The sequence below is a fragment of the Phoca vitulina genome, unplaced genomic scaffold (genome assembly GCF_004348235.1).
Source record: "Phoca vitulina isolate PV1807 unplaced genomic scaffold, GSC_HSeal_1.0 scaffold23, whole genome shotgun sequence".
NCBI lineage: Eukaryota > Metazoa > Chordata > Mammalia > Carnivora > Phocidae > Phoca > Phoca vitulina.
Genome location: NW_022589726.1, coordinates 20,351,541 through 20,364,277, shown reverse-complemented (window position 1 = coordinate 20,364,277; position 12,737 = coordinate 20,351,541). Strand labels below are relative to the sequence as shown.

At 36.3% G+C, this 12,737-nt stretch overlaps 1 protein-coding gene across 2 annotated transcripts in view; it reads left to right on the top strand.

The window, feature by feature from the left end:
• Positions 1 to 12,295, top strand: part of LARP4 (La ribonucleoprotein 4) — a 70,913-nt gene extending 58,618 nt beyond the window's left edge. For both annotated transcript variants that reach the window (XM_032420323.1, XM_032420322.1), the window contains exons 13-16: positions 990 to 1,151; positions 6,558 to 6,682; positions 6,794 to 6,962; positions 8,338 to 12,295. In XM_032420323.1, the coding sequence (XP_032276214.1) occupies positions 990 to 1,151; positions 6,558 to 6,682; positions 6,794 to 6,962; positions 8,338 to 8,676 (795 nt within the window). In that variant the 3' untranslated portion in view covers positions 8,677 to 12,295. The remainder of the gene's footprint in view (positions 1 to 989; positions 1,152 to 6,557; positions 6,683 to 6,793; positions 6,963 to 8,337) is intronic.
• Positions 12,296 to 12,737: the final 442 nt, after the last annotated feature.

Genomic DNA, 12,737 nt, shown 5'->3' with positions numbered 1-12,737 from the left:
AATGGAACTTTGGGAACATAGTAGCTTTGGGCTGAAGAATGAGATTACTTATTATATTGTTTGAAGTATCCAAGCAAAATCTGAGCAGAGAAGGCTGATAGACAAATGGATGTCTAGGTTTCAGGTAAAGGTCTGGGCTGAGAATATTGAAAGTGTACAATTCAGTGAGTTTTGGTAAATTTCCAGTGGTGTGTAGCCAGTCACCAAAAGTGAAAAAGATTGTTGTAAAGGTTGTTTGCATATAGGTAGTAGTTGAAGCCATGAATAGTGACTATCACACAGGGAGAGTATGGAAGTGAAAAGAGTAGAAACTATAGAAACTATAGAAACACATAGAAACTATAAAACTGTCAAAGGGAATAGGTAGAGAGACACAAGCACCTGATTGTGAGATCTGAAAATCAAGAGAAAGAGGTATCATAGAAGCTAAGGGAGGAATGAGCTCTCAAAGGAAAGAATGTTTACCATGCCAGGTGCTATACGAGGTTAGGAAAAAAAGTCTGTCAGATTTTGCATTGTGGAAGGCATTGGTGACTTGTCAAAGCAATTTTAGTGGTGATGAATACAGAGGTGAGGCTTGTAGAGGGTGGTGGGCAGAAAGGCAGATCAGGAGATTTTTCAAGGAAAGATACTGTTCTCTTGAGACTATATGAAAGAAGAAAAGCTCATGGCAAATTTAGGTCACATAGGGGTTTTTATTTTTGTTCTGGAAGGGAGTATTACATATTTAGCAAATAGTGGAGATTTGGTTAGCAGGCTTAAGGAGTGTGGCAAAGTTCGCAAAAGAAACAGGTGAGGAAGTTGACGAAAGGTAAGTAGGATTGATAAAAAAATGAGAGCTCAACTGAGATGAGAAGCCAGGAATTTATAGGAGAACAAACAATTCTTGCATTAGTGTAGAGTTTTGTTTCCTTACAGCTTTCAGCTTCTGTGGTACAGGATTAGGGAATGAGATTGGCATGTGACCTGTTTTATGATTTGTCTTTTAGAGACCGCAGTCTTCATCAGCTGAAGCAAAGGCTCCAACACCAAAGTTTGACTTACTAGCCTCAAATTTTCCTCCTTTACCTGGAAGTTCATCAAGAACTCCAGGTGAACTTGTTTTGGAGAGTAGGATGTCTGATGTTGTTAAAGGTGTCTACAAAGAAAAGGTAAACACTGAGGCATCAATCTTTTACTTATGGGACCATAGCCTTTGTTTGCAGAGTTATAATTTGAAATTTTATTTGCACTTAATATGTATTTCTATCATAGTTTTTACTCATGGGATTGTCAACTTGCTTTGAGTATTATAAAAAGATTTATGATAAAGCTACACAGGCCAATAAAGTGCTGGGTGTTGTGTAAGACTAATGAATCACAGACCCGTACCCTTAAAACAAATAATACATTATATGTTAATTAAAAAGAAATAAATAAAATAAAAATTAAACCAATTAAAAAAATAAAATGTGTCTTCATTTTTGCATGTCTTTGGTGTCAGCCAACTCAGTTTGGTAGAACCAATTAATGCAAGCTGGTGGAAAGTGTTGTTTCCACTTAAGTGCCTGTAATTAGTCAATGATATAAATGAATTCTAAGTTTGGTAAATTCAGGCTTTCAAATAATGGAGAGTTGATATCAAAGAGTTAGGACATCAACCTTTAGGATAGGTACCCCATCCTAAAATTTTTTTTTTTTAAAGATTTTATTTATTTATTTGACAGAGAGAGACACAGCGAGAGAGGGAACACAAGCAGAGGGAGTGGGAGAGGGAGAAGCAGGCTTCCCGTGGAGCAGGGAGCCCGATGCGGGGCTCCATCCCAGGACCCTGGGATCATGACCTGAGCCGAAGGCAGACGCTTAGCGACTGAGCCACCCAGGCGCCCCTCCTAAAATATTTTTGAGTGTAGACCTCTTCCTGTGCTAAATCTTTACACCCGCATATTTTTCTCATTTTCTTCCCGTTTTTTCTTAATTCAGTTTTTATTTTTATAGTATATACACGTAGTATACATCTAGGCTTATAGTGAAAAATAGTATTCCTGTGCAACCATTTCAACTAGTTTTTTCTCCTGTTTTCCCCCTATATTTCTAACTAACATGGTTATGCTACTACTTTTCTTTTCTCTTCTCTTTTCTTTTCTTTCATCTCTACACCCAATGTGGGGTTGAACTCAGGACCCCAAGATCAAGAGTTGTGTGCTCCCAATATACTTTATTTCTTGACTTTCCAATTTTTGATGTTGTCTATTAACTTTCCATTTAGAACCTAAGGATTTAGCTCTCTTAAGCCAACATACTTTTCTTATCCTCCCTGTATATTGTACTGCATCATATCTAGGATACCATCAATTATAAGATGCCCTATTAATTTAGTATCACTAAAAAAGTAAAAAGCAGGGGCAGCTGGGTGGCTCAGTTTGGTTAAGCCTTCAGCTCAGGTCATGATCTCAGAATCCTGAGATCAGCCACACCCCCCTCCCCCATGTCAGGCTCCCTGCAAACAGGGAGTCTACTTGTCCCTCTGTCCCTCCCCCTTGCTTGTACTCTCTCTCTCAAATAAATAAAGTCTTAAAAAAAAAGAAAGTAAAAAGCACTGCCAGTTAGATTAGGATATGCCATCATTTGTAAGTCACATCTTGATATTACCGTTTTTTTCCATAACTGAACCTCATAGTATACTGCCATTATTTCTCCTTTCTTACACTCTCAGTGGCCTACTGCACAGTTGTGTAGCTGGGACTTGACTTTACCATCATCCTGAGAATTTTCCTTACTTTCTTTTGTTGGATCCTCACTCTTACTTTACTTTCCTTTATTATGGTGGGTCACATCTTCCTGAGCTTCCTGAATTAGTGGTTTTTAGTATAAATTTCTTGAGATCTTGTGTTCCAAAAATGTTTTTGTTTTCACATAGGATCAGTAGCTTATTTCTGTAGAGTTGTGTTTTAGAAATCACGTTCCCATGGAATTTTGAAGGTATTTGTCTTCCCTTGTTTAAAAAATTGTGCAATATTGTAGTTATTTCATCAGCCTTAAGATAGATATTTTTCCACCTTTGAAAATCTATAATTAAACGTTACCGTAGGTTAAGTAGTAGTGTTTTTCTTAGTAATACATAATATAATGGTGCATTTTACAGTTGATGGCTTCTCCCATTGGGTGAGGTGTGATTCACACATAACATACGTTTTTAAAGAAGAAGAATAAAGTGTATTTCCCCTTGTAATCCCAACCCACAGTTGTGGACAATGAACATCACCAACATCTTAGCAGTGCCATGTGTCTCCCCTCCCTTTTTAAGATTCCTCCTATTCCTCCCCGTCAGAGGAAACATCCTGACTGCAATAACAATTTTGTTGCTTTTTTTATAATTTTACCATTCCAGGTTGGGAAACTTTTTCTGTAGAATAGGGCCAGAAAGTAAATATTTTAGGCTTGTGGGCCACATGCTAAAAACGTAAAAACCACTTCTAGCTCATAGGCCATAATACCAGCCAAACTCGGAGGCTGGATTTGGCCAGCAGGCCTTGGTTTGTCAACCCCTAACCTAGAGAGTATACTGTTCAGTGTGCCTGTTTTTGAACACAACATAAATGGAATGTGTAATCTTCTGTTAACAATTTCTTTCATTCTATATTGTGTAAAATTCATTGGTGTTGAAACAACTAGTTCATTTTGCACTGTTGTATTCTTTTGTAATAATATTATTCAACTGTTGATAGACACTTGAGCTGTTTTTTTGTCTGTTTGACATTATAAGCAATTCTGCTGTGAATGTTCAAACTACACACCCTGTTTTTAGAGTATATACATAGTGGAATTGCTGAGTGATAGGGCATCTTTTAAAATTTACTGTTGAGGTTAAGTTACTTTTTCATGTTTTTATAGGCCATTTGAGTTTCTCTTTATAAAGTGCCAAGTATTTGGCACTTTTTTTTTTCTATTGGGTTATCTCTTTATCTTACAGATTCATGGAATTTTTAAATTTATTTTGGAAACTAATCCTTTGTCAGTAATGGATATTACTAATTATGGTTTGTTTTCAGAGTTTAGTATTTGTGAATGAAAACAGGTTCTTATTTTAGTATGGTCATATTTATCAGTCATTCTTTTATGGTTTGTTCTTTTTTATATCTTGCTTAGGAAATGATCTGGCTTCCCGAGATCCTTTTCAGAAACCTATCGTTCTGATCCTCCTGTGACCTTTTCCTCCCCTCTGGAGGCCTTTAGGATCTTTTATTTATCTCTGGTATTCTGTGAAGTTATGAAGGTGTATCTTGCTATGGCTCCTTTTTAATTAATTGCACCGGATACTTGGTAGACCTTTTCAGTCTGGAAACTCATCCTTACATGCTAGAAAATTTTCCTGTACTATCTCTTTGATAAATTCTTCACTTCTCTTTTCTTCTCTTTCTTTAACTCTTAATTTGATATTGCACCTTGTAGGTGGAACGTCAGATTTTGTTTCGGCTTTCCTAATTTTTATTTTTGTACTTGTCTATATTTTCTACAAAGTTTTTCTAAATGTTACCTCTGAACCGACTGAAATTTGGGGGTGCCTGGTGGCTTGTTGGTTAAGCATCTGCCTTTGGCCCAGGTCATGATCCCGGGGTCTTGGGATCAAGCCCCACGTCAGGCTCCCTGCTCAGTGGGGCATCTGCTGCTCCCTCTCCTACTGCCCTTCCACGCAGCCCCCCAACTCATGCTCGCTTTCTCACAAATAAATAAATAAAATCTTAAAAAAAATAAACCTACTGAAATTTGTACTTTATCAATCGATTTTAATATCCAGGGTTCGCTATTAGATTTTTTTGTGGAGTTTTTTTGTTTGTTTTTAAGATTTATTTATTTTAGAGAGCACGAGCAGGGGGAGGGGCAGAAGGAGAAACAGGCTCCCACTGAGCAAGGATCCCAATGCGGGACTCAATCCCAGGACCCTGGGATCATGACCCAAGCCGAAGGCAGATGCTTAACCGACTGAGCCACCCAGGCGTCCCTCGCTATTATTTTTATTTTACTTTTTAAAATTGTGGTAAGGGGCGCCTGGGTGGCTCAGGCAGTTAAGCATCTGTTTTCAACTCGGGTTATGATCCTGGGGTCCTGGGATCAAGCCCCACATTAGACTCCCTGCTCAGTGGTGAGCCTGCTTCTCCCTCTCCCCTCTACTGTTCTCCCGCCCTTATGCTCTCTCTCTCACTCTATCTCAAATAAATAAATAAAGATCTCTAAAAAAAAAAAATTGCGGTAAATTGCACATAATATAAATTTTACCATCTTAAGGGATGCCTGGGTGGTTTAGTCAATTAAGCATCCGACTCTTGATTTCAGCTTTGGTCCTGATCTCAGGGTGGTGAAATCAAACCCCACATAGACTCCACGCTCAGCGTGGTGTCTGCTTGAGATTCTCTCCCTCTGCCCCTCTAAAAAATTTACCATCGGGGCACCTGGGTGGCTCAGTTGGTTAAGCAGCTGCCTTCAGCTCAGGTCATGATCCCAGGGTCCTGGGATCGAGCCCCGCATCGGGCTCCCTGCTCAGCGGAGAGCCTGCTTCTCCCTCTCCCTCTGCCTGCCACTCTGCCTACTTGTGCTATCTCTCTGTCAAATAAATAAATAAATAAATAATATCTTTAAAAAAAAAAAAAATCCTTAAAAAATTTACCATCTTAAGCATTGTTCAGTGTATGCAGTTCAGTTGTGTTAAATACATTCACATTGTTGTGCATCTAATCTCCAGAACTCTCAATCTTGTAAATATAAAATGCTGTAGGGGACACCTGGCTGGCTCAGTTGGTAGAGCATGCAACTCTTGGTCTCTGGGTTGTGAGTTCAAGCCCCACGTTGGGTGTAGAGATTCCTTAAAACACAAAATCTTTTAAAGGTAATAATAAAATGCTATACCCATTACACAGTGACTCCCATTCCCCCTTCCCCCTTCCCTCAGCCCCTGGCAGCCACCATTCTACTTTATCTATATAAATGTGAGTACTCTGGGTATCTCGTGTAAGTGGAATCATACAATATTTGCCTTTTTGTGACTGGCTTATTTCACTTAGCATGATTTTCTCAAGGTTCATCCATGGTGGTAGTGTGTACCAGTACTTCATTCCTTTTATTGCCCCGTAATATTACATTATATGGATATACCACATTTTGTTTATACATTCACCAGTTGATGAATATTTAGGTTGTTCACAGTTTTTTGGCTAGTATGAATAATGCTGCTACGAACATCTGTGTGTAGACATATTTTCTCTTGGGTATATACTGCTGGGTCATATGGTAACTGTGTTTAACTTTTTGAGGAACTGCCAGACTGTTTTCCAAAATGCACCATTTTGTATTACCACTCAGTGTATGAGAGTTCCAGTGTCTCCATTATCATCACAAACATTTGTTACTTACTGATTATAGCCACCCTGGTGAGTGCAAAGTGATTTCTCATTGTGGTTTTGATTTGCATTTCCCTAATGACTGATGATGATTGAGCCTCTTTACAAGTGCTTATTGGCAATTTGGATATCTTTGGAGAAGTGTCTATATGAGTTAATTTTGAAATATATTTTTACTTTAAGGATAATGAAGAGTTAAGAGTTAGTTGCCCAGTGCCTGCAGAGGATGAACAGACAGACTGCACCTCTGCCCAGCAACTCAATATGAGTACCAGTCCTCCATGTACAGCTGAGCTTCCTGCATTAAGGTACAGTTTCAGTATAGGTCTTCCACATTAAGATTACTTTCTCTTCTGATCATTTGCTCAGCTGTTTCTATGTGCTATACTAAGTCTAATGTCAAGCTCTCTTTTCCTTAGCACAACTCAGCAAGAAAAGGATCTAGTAGAGGATTCCTCTGTTCAGAAGGATGTTCTCAACCAGACAGCTATACCAGTTTCTTCCCCAAGTACTGCAAAGCCATCAAGGACAAATAGTGCTTCACCATGTAATAATAACATAAATGCAGCTGTAGCTGTGGCCCTACAGGTAACTTGATGAATTTAGTATGTGGGGACAAAAAAAATAATAGGTTAAATAATGAGATTTTTTTTTTCACATAAGTCTGCTAGAGCAGAGTCATTTAGAAATAGCCCAAACTGAGGCTGCCTGCCTCAAATGAAGCTCAAGGAGTTTAAAGTCACTGCAAAGAAATGGGAAATTTTAGCCATGTTGAGATAGTGAAGAATAATTATTCATTCTGAGAAGTTTTGGTTTTTGTTGGGTTTGTTTTTGTTTTTGTTTTTGTTTTTTAAGATTTATTTGAGCAAGAGAGCATGAATAGGGGAGAGGGAGAGCCCACACGGGGCTTGATCCCAGGACTCTGGGATCACGACCTGAGCCAGAGGCAGATGCTCAACCAGCTGAGCCACCCAGGTTGCCGCCATTCTGGGTTTTGGATTTTTTGTTTGTTTTTTGTTTTTTAATGGCTTTTTTTCTGATCACCTTCTAGTTAAATGACTCTTCTTTCTTATTCAAGTTATGATGAATGTATTTTGGGGCTAAAGAGGCTTTGAGCCCCCTTGAAATTCTTTTTTTTTTTTTTTGTAATGTTTAACAAGTCTTAGGAGGGCCACTTCCATTTTTATTCAGTTTCCAGAAATCATTTTTATAATTAGGGAAATACAGAAAAGCAGAGCAAAAACACAGAATTTAATAATCTTTTCATTCATTAATATAACTAGTTGCATTTTGGTATAGTTCCTTCTAGGTTAAGGACATTTTATTTTGTTATTTAATAATAGTACAATGGCAGCTACCGATTACTGAATGCCTGCTATATGCTAAGACCAGTGCTAAATACTTCTCACATGCTTTATCCCATTCTCATAACACCCCTGTTTCCTTTTTTTCCAGATGAGGTAATTAAGACCTTTAATTAGTCTTCTATTAATATATTATTGGTTTCCAGCTGCTCTGTTGAGATTCTTGTGGAATCCATCTCAGGGTTCTTTGTAGCCATGGAAGAGAGAACAGATGTACATTCATTATACGAATGTACATTATTAACTTAACCTGAAAGTACATTATTAACTTAATCTGTCCTTCCTTGTTAGACATTTAGGTTATTTCCAGTTTTTTCATCACCTGTTATAAACAATGCTGACATGAACATCTTTCACATAAATTCCTCAAGTGAAAATATTGTATCATTTATAAATTGCCAAGGCTTTTTATTATTTCAACAAAATTTTTTTTTTTTAAGATTGTACCAATACACTTTAATAGCAGTCAGTGTATATGAGAATGCCTGTTGCCCTCTCCTAGAAGATAGCTTACTGATTTTCTTGTGGGTCACATTATCCTTTTTGTACTTTACTTAGAGAATGTTCCATAAATTTGTTTTCTTATCTTCACTTCAAAGGAACCCCGAAAGCTAAGTTATGCTGAAGTGTGCCAGAAGCCCCCTAAAGAGCCAGCTCCGGTTCTTGTGCAGCCACTACGGGAACTTCGCTCCAATGTAGTGTCTCCCACCAAAAATGAAGAGAATGGAGCTCCTGAGAAGTCCATTGAGAAATCACATGAGAAGCCAGAAGCAAGGGCTAGTAAGGAGTATTCTAGCTTCCGAGGCAATACCATTCCCAGGGGAGCAGCTGGAAAAATCAGGGAACAGAGACGCCAGTTTGGCCATAGGGCTATACCTCAGGGAGTGACTCGACGTAATGGCAAAGAGCAGTATGTGCCACCCAGATCACCAAAGTAAAACAAACAAACAAATTATTCAAAAACTTCTCTCTCTTCCCATTAAACTTGAGCCGTGGCTATATTGAACTGTTCTGGAGGGGAGGGGGTAGCCAGGAAGGAAACAGGAGAAAAGCGTATGTCCTTAAATCATTATGGATTTTGGAGTTGTGAGCAGTAGAATCCCAAAATTCATCTCTAAAGTGATTTTAAAATGCTGGAGGATTCCAATCAGTATAAATATATATATATATATATGTATACATATATAAAAATATAATTTTTCTATTTTTGTTTTTGATTTTAATTTGCAGAGATCTTCTGCCTAGAATCAATTTTGAAGGTTCAGATTTAGCTTGAGAAAAAAACATATTACACATCCTTCAGTACAGGAGATGAGGGAGTGAGAGAAAATATTTTTTGAAGAAGCATTTCTGTAAAATTAGAAATTACTTTTTTTAATCTATTTAAAGTTTGGCTTGGAGAATGCCATTTCTGCCTATATGGCCTTGTGTTGCAAAGCAGATCAGTGGCTGGAGTGCCTGTTGTGTGAGTGTGTGCAAGAGTGATTGAAGCCAAATCTGTTGTCATGTTAGAAAATGATTTGAAAACTGAATGTAATACTTGAGTAGATTTTTTTTCCATTTTGAAATTGTCTGTCTTTTTGACCTTAATATTTCATTCAACAAACTGTTAAGCTCTGATTGTACTTAGAGATGTGACTATCAATCAGTTTGATACTCAAGGAAAGAAAGGGGGTTATTCAAAAAATCAAAAATTTTGTCTTAGATCTGAGTGGATAGGTCAAATGGACTTCAGAGATTTAAACTGCTTTGTGATTTCCTGCCCCCCCCCCCCAAATAGGAGACAGGTTTTTTTGTTACTTCATTGTTATTCTCTGTTCTTTGACTATCCACCCCCCAAAAGCAAAATAATCAACATCCTACAGAATTGTATGTTTCTAATTGCCTTGACCAGTCTAGTCAAATCATATAACTGTTCTAAATCTCCGATTGAACATTGAAGTAGTTTACTCTTCTGTTCATGTATTTAGAACTTTAGATCCCAGTATGGTAGGTCAGACTGACCCTACAGTAATTTATTTGTATTCGTGTTAAAGATGAAACATTGTAACTGATTTCTTAAAGTGTTAAATAGTGTAGAAGTAAAAAAAAAAAAAAAATTAAAGGCTTAATTTGGGGGTGACTTTTTTCTGTTTACAAGAAACAGATGTGTTTTATCATCTTCCTTCCTTTTCTCCCCCCCCCCCCAAAAAATACAGTTTGGAATTCACAGAAACAGAACCAGCAAGTCATGAGATTTTTTTACTTAAGGTGAGAAAGATAGTTGAAGAAAATTAATACATACTTTCTCAGTGAATAAAGTTGTAGCTGTCATATTAAGTAGGCAAGTTTACATGCTGGTGTTTAGAAAATGGCTAAAATATTAAAAACCATGTTGCATTAATCTGTGTTAAGTCATACCATTTTCAGAGTTCCATGTAAGGTGGGGTTTTGTTTTCTTTTTAGGGATAGTTTGTAATAGTCATAACTGTCCCTTATGTTAGTGAATTACATATGTACAAATTGAAACTGTAAATTGTGAACACTGGAAAGCACCATTGTGACATAGAGTAAACATCTTAGTAATATATTAAAATGAATGTAAATGGAGGTTAAAATTACATTACTGTGAAACTCATCTTCCAACTCTAAGTTAAGCTTTAGAGATTTGTATTAGTAGCTAACTAAACACTGCACATTTCTGTACAAGCCAGGATTATCATTTCTTTGTAACTTATTATTCAGCTTGGCAATTGCTTTTGATTTGGTGGATTGATAACATGGTATAATATATTTAAGCAGTTTGAAACTATTCATTTCTACACACTATTTTTAAAAATCTGCTAGATGAAACATACAATAAAACTACCTGTGCTGAAATTTGGGGGAAGTTTAGGTCCTTTAAAAAAAAGTATTAATAATCATTGACTACATCTATGATAAAAGTGCTTATTTTGGTTTACTTAGATAATGCTGCAGTTGGTGGAAATGATAAACATTTAAAGTGTTAACACTCTGTGAATGCATTGGATTTAAGAGAATAAACATTTTATAAAAATCACTTGGTAAGGATTATAAACTTAATTATTGCACTTAAAATGAAACATTACTTTTTTTACAATGTGTGTCACATTGTGTTGTATGCTTGTGTGACTTACTGTTAGTTCACCCAACTTCTAAAAGCTAAATGCTCTAATTGAAACACAAGAAAAGGGTCTTCTTTTGAAGAAAGCAACTGTGTTCTTGCTTTTTTACCCAAAATGTTGTTGAAAGTAGAAATTTGAAGACGTGATCATTTTTAAATTTCTTATAAAATATATAGTGTTTTTAATTTAATTTGCCTCATTACAGTTAATAGTTCCCAGTTTGGTGGGATGTATAGGGAAGAATGAGTGTGTGTGTGTAATTATATATATTCACAGTATGTATTTAGCATTTATTTTATTACAGCAGATTTAAGGTTTGTATCTAAATGATGCCTGTGAGTTGTGTGAAAGTGGATTTTTTTTTTCCAGCAGTTCTCTGTAACTGATGCAGGTTGGGCGTTTATTGTAGTTCAGCTATTTATTTGGTTCTGTAGAGGGAGGAATTTAAATGTCAGATTTTTCTCTTCATCCTTATGACTTAACATTTCCTTGGGTTATTGGAGGCTCAAAGTAGATACAATTGATAGTGAGTGTATAGTATGGTGGTTTTCTGTCATAGTTCTTATTGCATGAAGAGAACAAGAGTCACACAAGTTCATCACTTAGCACTTCATAGAGAAGGTATTTGGAGATACTGCAAAAACTGTCTCCATTTTCTCTCCTGATAATTGAAGTTTTCATAATATCTAGGGCCTGTCTCTACTCAGTGATTTCATTTTTACAAATATACACATTGGCATTCAAAAGAGTGATCCATCTAAATTTTATTCACTTGGATTTTGGAAGAAGAGAAGATCTTTCAGTAATCAGGATTTATTGTTGTCATCTTTTGTGCTCCATTTCCATGTGATCTCAAATTACATGTGATTTTTAATTTATTTTTGGTTCCTAAAATTAAAGTAGCTTGAATATTGTTTCACATTCCTTTTTAAATAACCAGGTTGGCTTTGCAAAAGGCTTAATGATGGAGTATTTGCATCTGCTGGAGCAGAAAATAGTATTGAAAAGTTACTGAACGCTTTCTTTAGCTTTATTAGTTATGGCCTTAATATTTAGTCTTTTGGCTTAAATGTCCACTGGTTTTACTTTGACACAGTTGAACAGCACTGGGGTTAAGTCTCTTGATATTTGTGTTGGGCATGTATATTATCCATATTTTAAAAGTACCCATTTTGTTTGTTTTTACAGAAAAGATAAAATGCAAGAGGACAGTGTATTCCTTTTGAGGGTTTATATAAATTATTAACTATATGATGAGGTTTTTCCTAATTTTTTATATTTCCTTACAGTTTGGTGGCCATTAATTTAACTTTAGGCTTTTCTGGTGTATGCTAACTTAGCTAGTCTGAGCTTCCAAGAAGATACATAGACATTTCAGTTTTTATTAACTGAATGAGACATTTTAAGAAGTTGAAAGAGAATTTGTGTTCAAGTTGAAAGTAAATTCTCTTTCAAAATCACCTGATTATTAAATAATTTAAGTTTATTTTTTAAAACTAACAACTTTTTATGAATTGTTGAGTAGACAGTTCCTAAAAGTACAACTCAGATGTCAACAGGCTGTGTATAAAATAAAATGGCTTTATTTTCAGTTTTGTAGCACAAAACAGTGATTAGTATAGATAAAGAAACATCTACATCAATGTTGATTTTTTTTTTTTTTTTGGCCTGATTTACATGTCTTTTGAGTGACCCCTGTTAAATGTTCGGGGTCAGGGATCAGAACCAGTTACCCAGCTTCTATTTTGTCCATTGCTTAGGTTTGTTCCTGTTGTCCAAACTGCCCCCTCCCCCCAAAAAAAGATGGTGTGACACATGCTCATGCATATTATGTTAAAATGAGTACATCTTGTATTTGTATTTCTGTTTTCAAC